Raw genomic sequence first — 7,530 nt, forward strand, 5'->3', positions numbered from 1 at the left:
GAATTGTTTTTTTTTTGGAAATTCCCATTTGTAAAACGAACGAAAATCTTTAAAAATCAAAATTAGTTGAGAAAATAAAAACTTAATGGAGCCAACGTTGCGTATGAGTAATAATATCAAGTAGCCGCAGAGAAAATGCATATATAAAAGAATTTCTAAGTCTTTTTGTTTGTTGGTTTTTGAAATTGGTTAGTTGCTTTTGCATTTCATCAACTAAAATAACTCAACTTAATCGTGTCTTGAGCCAACATTTTCTATATTATGTATAAAAATATACCAGGCTAATGTATGTATGTACATATATAACTTTGTGGGTGAGTGCGTGTGTGTGTGTCTGCTGTCTAGCTTGTTTGCCATATTTATTTTAATGAATCCTAGAGATGGACAGTCGGTATGGTGTTAATTGAGCTTAAGCTAAAATGGTTGTCGAGTTTCGACTCGACCATGGCGAACATTTCAAACATTTTTCACCTTTACTTCAATTATATAGAATTGGCGCATGTGTGTGTGTGCGTGCGTGTGTGTGTTAAGAAAATCCTAAATGAAATGGTCTTAAAGCCTATCATATTTGACAGTATACCTACACAGTATTTTGATCATAAATAATAACAGCAACAACAATAACAACAATTGACAAGCATCTTGTTTGGCAAATAAAGGCAAACCCATTGCCACGAAACTAAAATGCTGTCTCAATATTATCATTATTATTATTATTATTGTTATTATTTCAATGGCTCTTTGGACTGCCTTCTTAGGTATGTATGTATGTATGTCTCTTTCGAGTTTCATTTTCGGCTTTTTTCTCTCGCCCATTCTTGCTGTCTTTTTAGTATACTACTGTCAAATATTTAAAAAGAAGAAAACTCCCTCCCACAAAAAAAAAAAAAAAAAAACAGAAAAGAAAGCAAAACAAAAACAAGACAAAGTGACAGCTGTTAATGGCAATATATACAATACATTCGGCTGGACAGCACTAAAGCTAAAGCAGGTAAACAGGAATTTGGTGTTGGTCTTGTTCTTAGTCTTGTTCTTGGTCTCCCCTAATGTCTGATTGGAGCTTTTGGCCTCTGGAGTGCCAACCAAGCAACCAACCTACCAGCCTGAATGACTGACTGGCCATAACTTTTTATGTCCTATCGATTTTTATTATCATTGTTCCTTATCGATAACAAGGGGCTGTAAGTCACCTATATATTATGTATATATGTATATATACTGTTATCAATATATATAAATGTATGTTATATGATTGAAACGCGAGGCCAATTAATCAGTTAGTTGCTTATTTAGTTAGTTAGGGCTGCTAATCAATCAACGCCTTAACATAGGCAACACTTTTTTCATATTATTCATCTAAAATTGTGTTTTTTTTAAGAAACTTTAATTCGACTTTGGCCTTGCATCCATAAATCAATCAAATGCAATCAATCAATTAATTGAAGCAATTTGCACATCAATCTTGACCTTGGTTCGCCTAAGGTTATAACCAACATAGATAGGACTTTGTATATACATAGTTCTATCTGCTGGCAGAAATGGCAGGCAGCTCTAATAACCTCCATAATAATCAACAAATTCCCCTTTGGGCATTCGCAATTGGTTTTAGCCATTAAAGTTGCTTGACCCACAAACTATGTACATATTTCTCGACCCTCGTTCAATTAAATGAATTACATTAAAATTCAAGCATAGTTAGATTACACATCAATTATGCATAAGAAGTGATGATAAAACTGATAGAGATATTTTCATGTTAGCATTTTGTGTATATAAAATCATTTTCATTCTAATTAAAGGAGTGCGTTAAATACAAAATACATGTGTAATGGATGGATTTTTAAAGCTTGAGGGGTTTTCGAAAACCTTAAAGGATTCGCCTTTCTCTCGCAGTCATTCGATAGTTACAGATGAAAAGCATAGGTTGGATTTGTGTGTTCTCATAACTTTTAACAATTTTAGCAATTTCATTTAAAGGTCAATCAAGCTGAGAGAATTGTTCTTAATTTGACACCTATTTGTCTTACTTAACATAAATTTACTTATAGGAATATAACAGATTTTATGTAATTTAGAAAATTCTTTGCTCATGGAGTCTTTTATGGCAATGTCGTAGGAATAAATTATGTTGACGAAATAATAATAAGCATAAAGTTCTTTTACCTGTCTGTCTGTTTCATTAATTAGGAATTTCACATTAAACTGTTATGTCTATTTTATGAAATCCTTGGCATGAAAGTAGTCAATTTGCATTGTGAAATGTTGCTCATTTCAATTTGGCTTTTTCGGACTATTTTTAACTTATTGACAAGTTATTTAGTTGCAGTCGTAGTGACCTCCATTATGGTATTTCTTAGCAATCAAAAGCATAAGTAAGACTTAAGTAATCGAAGGTGAATGATTGCCATGCCATTTGAGTCAAGGATACAATACACTGGTTGGACATAAATATGTACACATACATACATATATCCTGCAGAGTTTTAATGGAATTAATTAAAGTTTTAATTGACAAATTGTATAGGATTGATATTGGTTATGGAGTGGATGGGGTAACGAAAGAAAACTTGTTGCATTGGTTTTGTGGTTAGAGTGAATAAATATGGTTGTTGCCAGTGGGCCAATACTAGCGAAGTGCCATACTCGATTCGGCGTTTCATTCATAACACAAAAGACAACAAAAACACATACACACACACACACATACAGTCGTCGCCAGAGCTTGCAATTTCATTCATTAAAGTCAATGTGACAGGCCAAGGCGCCATTTTGGGTTACCCTCCACTCAATTCAGCTTGTTCCTTCGCTCTCTTGGCTCTCGCTCACTCGCTAGCTCTGCCACTCTCTATTCTTGGCAACGGAATGTAAACAGAGGCAAAAAAAAAAAAAAATAAAATGTGAACAAAAAAGGGAAAGGAAAGCAATAATAAACAAAAAGGGAAAATGTGTGTCACAGCATCTCTCAGTCATTCGCTCGCACACTTTCGCTCTCTCTCTCTCTCTCTCTCTCTCTCTGTTGCTTACCGCTGCGACTGCGATTACTGCTACTGCTGGCACTGCTCGATGGCTGCGACCGCTGTTGGCGGCCACGGCCGCCGTCGCCGTAAGCGTCGATGAACTCGGCCACGTCGCGTCGCTGCGCATGCAGCGCACCCAAAAATGTATGCAAAGTATGCACCGCAACGCACTCCAACAGTTTCAAAAAACAAAAAAAAAAGAACAACAAACAATTTGGAACCCACACAAAAACGACGACGACAACAAAGTGGGCCAAAATAACACACAAAAAGGCACCCGGAATTGAATAAAACCAAATACGAAATTCGCGAAATGCAGTCGATTTAGATATATGTATGTGTATATGTATTGTATCTACGGATAATCTCGCAGGCACGCACGTTGCACGCCACACACTCAAACCGATGAGCACGTTATTGAACTCGGCAAGGAAGGCAGGACGAAGGACCACAAGCGTGGTGCTGCTCCTCAGCAAATGCTCGAGGGCAAAATCTTAATTGTATTCTGTTGCCTTTTCTTTTTTGTTTTATTCTTTAGTCTTTTTATTTACAGTATTTACAGTTTTACGACACGGAGGACGACGACATTGTATTATGTACGTGCGAATGCGAGATTCTCTACTCTCGGTCTCGGACTGGTGGATCAGCTTGGGCGGGGAAAACCGACGGGATTTTTTTCTTTCCTTTTTTATTCGGATTGGTATGACTTTATGTTTTAAGATTGTTACTTTTTGCTTGTCAATTTGGGCTACTTTCCGTTGTGCTGTACTAAAGCTTGTGTGGCACGTCTGCGTCTTCAAGACCAACTGATGGCAACAATGACATTAAATTTAAGCATCGGTATCCCTATGCATTGACACAAGTTGGCAGCTCGTTCAGAGTGAACAGCTGATTGAGTTCCTTAACAGCTGACAGAAGCTTTCAATGGAGCGCGAATTTTAAAGGTTTGTTCAGAATACTAGCAATACACAGGATGCAGGACTAAAAGCTTTTGATACTTGCTAGAGCTTTGCATCAAAGTCTTATCTAAGTGTGGAGCTTTTTTCATTGACTAAGTTGGCACGTCTTGGTCAAGTTTTTTTTGGGCCGGATGATCAAGCTTAAGCCGTAAATGAATCGATTACTGATCTTGTGCTTAGGAGTTAACTAACTAATTAAAGTTCACATCTAACTTACCCGTCTGTGTGCTGGAATCGAAAAACGTGCTGGTTGTCTCCACTGTCATGGTGCCAATGGTGCCATCAATAATCTGCGCTGAGGAATCTCGGCGTCCACGATACCTATTGGGGAATTGGGATATAACTTATATAGTGTTTCATATTCAGAGCTTATATTTTAAAAGGACTAACCGGCAGACATCGTCGCTTTGTGAGCTTTGACGACGAAAGTTTCGACACCGAATCATCTCCTCGGTGGTTGACTGACGTCGAAAGCCCCGGGCAATTAGAATCTCTTCGGTGGTAGACTGACGGCGTATGGCAGGTCGTTGATTCTGCTCGACTGCTGGCATAGGAGGTTGACGAGAGCAGGGACTGGGATCACGCGAGGACGAGCAGCTGTTTGAGTCAGGTGAGCGAGGCGATCGAGCCGCAGAGCTGCTCTGACGACGTAATGTATGCCTTCGCGGACTACCATCACGCTCGTGAGATCGATCTGGTGACAGGTGGGTGCGTGAGTCGCGACGCCCGCCCCTAGAGGCGCTGTCAGGTGATAGCGAATCGCGTCTTGAGGTCCGTCGCTCACAGTCTTCTGGTGGATCTGGACTGAGAGCTGGCTGGGAACCGCGACGACTGCCGCCTGGAAGGCAGCTCTCATCGAATGCTGTGGCCTGGCGTTGAAGCCTTTGCAAGCGCGGCGCTCGCTCCGGACTGATCCCGGCCTTGGAGTCACGCCTATTGACGCGACCGCACTGCGTCGTCGAGTCTCGTCGACCCTTGGGCGCTGTCGGACTGGTGGCTGGCGGCGTTACCGAGCTAGTGATGATCGTCGGCGGCGGCAGGGCCTGACAGGCCGAGTCCACCTGCTGGTGATGGTAAGTGCTGGTTGAGATTAGTGGCATGGAGTGATCGGAGCAGGAGCCAGCAGAACTGGTTGAGGGACGCTGCTCCTGTCGGAAATTGGGGAACTCCGGGGCGGCAAGCGAATCACGCTTTTTGGTCACTTGGTACTTGGATGGTGGTGGCGGGGTCGTCACACGGCCGGCAACATTACTGTCACGCCGACTGCTCGACAAGTAGCTCTCCCCAGAGCCACGTCGCGATGCCTGGGGCGAGGAAGGGAAACATATAAAGCGGGCGAGAGATAGACAGACAGCGAGAGAGAGGAAGAGTGGGAGGCGGGGAAGAAAGTTGCAGGCAGGTTATGATTACTAGGATTAGGATAACTTACACTTTTACTGCATTCGACTACCACATTTACCGCTACACTGCCCGACTGCTCTTCAACTGTGGTGCTCTCCCGTCGATTCCAATGCCTCACAAATTCCGCCGTATTGGAGTCGCGTCGTGAACGCATACTTCGTATGCCCGAGTCTGCACTGGACTCCCGACGTTTCCGTGGTGCTATGTAGGTGGTATTGTTGCCGCTGCCCGTACCCGCTCCAGTGCTGGCATCTGTGGTTGAGGTCCGCCACGGCAAACTGCGTGCCAAATCGGCAAGGGTTTCGCGTCGATTCAGCTGGGCCTTGTTGCGAGCGGCTTGCTGGGATTGCTGCTGCTGTTGCTTGGCTCCACCGCCGCCGCTCCATTCGCGCAAAATGTCAGTTAGCTGGGCCAGCGAGCTCCGCCGACGACGCTGTAGCCCCGGCGGTGGTGAGGTACTTGGCGGCGTTGTAATCTGTGCTGAAGAATCGCGTCGTCCGCCGAGTCGCTGTCGTATGGTCGACTCCTCCAACTACAAGCAAAACGATGACGACGTCAAGCAAGTTGGCTGAAGATTACCGCCATGAAGATGTTTACTTACCTGTTCGCGCACCAAATCGTCCCAGCCATTGCCACCTTGCCACACCAGGCCTACCTGGTGTGACATAATGGGCAGGTTGCAGACAAAGCATATTGCTGTCATAGTCCTGCAATGACAGTTAAGGGTTACAAAGACGAGTGCCAGAACAAAAAAGAAAATACATTGTCATTAATAAGTAAGTCATGCTAGAACATGCAACTGGACATGCCACAGGAATAAAGGCATCAGCCTAGGAACTTCCTTTATTCCTGTGTTCCTTAATATGTCTGGATTGGCTTAAGGGCAAAATATAGTTTGCGATCGAAATGTCGCAGACTCAGCAGACTCAATGAGGATCTGCGTTTCCTCTCAACTTCCTTCGGTTGTGGTAGAATTTTGAAGCTTAGAAGAGCTTTCTAAGGAAACAAGATACTCTATGAAAAGAAATAGCCAAAAGCTTAATAGATTAAAGCTTTCAACTTGTTTCAAGTTGTATCTGCAAAACAACATAAGGACATGCAATTGGAAGAAGGGAAACAAGCATGCATATCCAAAAATTAAAAGCTTCAAGTGTGTTGTATAACATGCTTTTTGGCTTTTTGAAGCTTTTAAGTCAGTGGTGGATTTATGTGTGCGTGTGTGTGTGTGTGTGTGTCTGCTGGTGTGCGTTGGTGTTGAATATGTAGAAAGGATAGCGGAATTTTATAGCAAAAAAGGCGATCTGAGCAGAAGGAGAAGAAGCAGGAAATATATTTTAGTCAAGTTCAGAGAGTATAAATAGAGAAAGAGACAGAGAAAGAGAGGGAGATAGCAAGTGTGAGAGAGAAAAAGAAGTACAGCTGGCACTTGTGATATGTAAGTTTTAAGTGGTGGTTAGGTGAAAGTAATTGAAAATAATTGTAGGTTGGTAATTGACAGTAATTGAAGTTGGTTTTTTTTTTTTTTTTTTGGCAATTTGTTATGTTTTGTGAACTGCATTTGTAGTTGTTCTTTTTTGCTGTTCTTATCATTTGCTTTGCCTTGCTCTTATTAAGATTATGATTATTTGTAGAAATTTGATTTTATGTATTTTTTTGTTTGCTAACTTTTTGCGTATGACCACATTGGTACTGGGCTGATCCATGGACCTGTAATGCCGCAGTTTTGACATGGCGCATGGCGTATTGTGCACCACCTTGCACCCAGCAGATCCTTATGGTTAAAATATAAGTATATCCTTTTGGGACTTAATATTCCCTTCTGCTTCTGTTGTTGATGTTATTGTTGTTTGCTGCTGTTGTTGTTGTTGTTTGTGTTGCTGTTGGTTGGTGGTAGATGTTGATATTGCTGTTTGTTGTTGCTGTTGCTGCTGCTGCTCCTGCTGTTTGATGTGCCAAATTGCTCCAAGGGTTTTTTTATTGTTTTTGTTCTGTATTTGGTTTTTGAATTTTTCGTTTTACTTGCTTTTTGTTTGTATCTTTTGTTTGTTTTTGTTCTTAATTACAAGAGTTTCGCATTTGACTCTGTGGCAAAAAAGTTTGATCATATTCTCATGTATGTACGATAATTGCCGTGGCCAAAAACCATAAATTGT

At 41.6% G+C, this 7,530-nt stretch overlaps 1 protein-coding gene across 3 annotated transcripts in view; it reads right to left on the reverse strand.

Annotated features, from left to right (window-relative positions):
* The window catches only part of LOC6648789, a 47,216-nt gene extending 40,066 nt beyond the window's left edge, over positions 1–7,150 (reverse strand). For 2 of the 3 annotated variants that reach the window (XM_023179282.2, XM_023179281.2), the window contains exons 1-5: positions 7,043–7,150; positions 5,979–6,084; positions 5,406–5,909; positions 4,367–5,280; positions 4,194–4,297 (exon numbers count right to left, since the gene is read on the reverse strand). In XM_023179282.2, coding sequence (XP_023035050.1) covers positions 4,194–4,297; positions 4,367–5,280; positions 5,406–5,909; positions 5,979–6,084; positions 7,043–7,107 — 1,693 coding nt within the window. In that variant the 5' untranslated portion in view covers positions 7,108–7,150. Of the gene's footprint in view, positions 1–3,024; positions 3,201–4,193; positions 4,298–4,366; positions 5,281–5,405; positions 5,910–5,978; positions 6,085–7,042 lie in introns of those variants that run through there. The other variant, XM_023179283.2, reaches the window with a different exon arrangement.
* Between the last annotated feature and the right edge of the window lie 380 nt (positions 7,151–7,530).

Source organism: Drosophila willistoni, assembly GCF_018902025.1.
Source record: "Drosophila willistoni isolate 14030-0811.24 chromosome XL unlocalized genomic scaffold, UCI_dwil_1.1 Seg141, whole genome shotgun sequence".
NCBI lineage: Eukaryota > Metazoa > Arthropoda > Insecta > Diptera > Drosophilidae > Drosophila > Drosophila willistoni.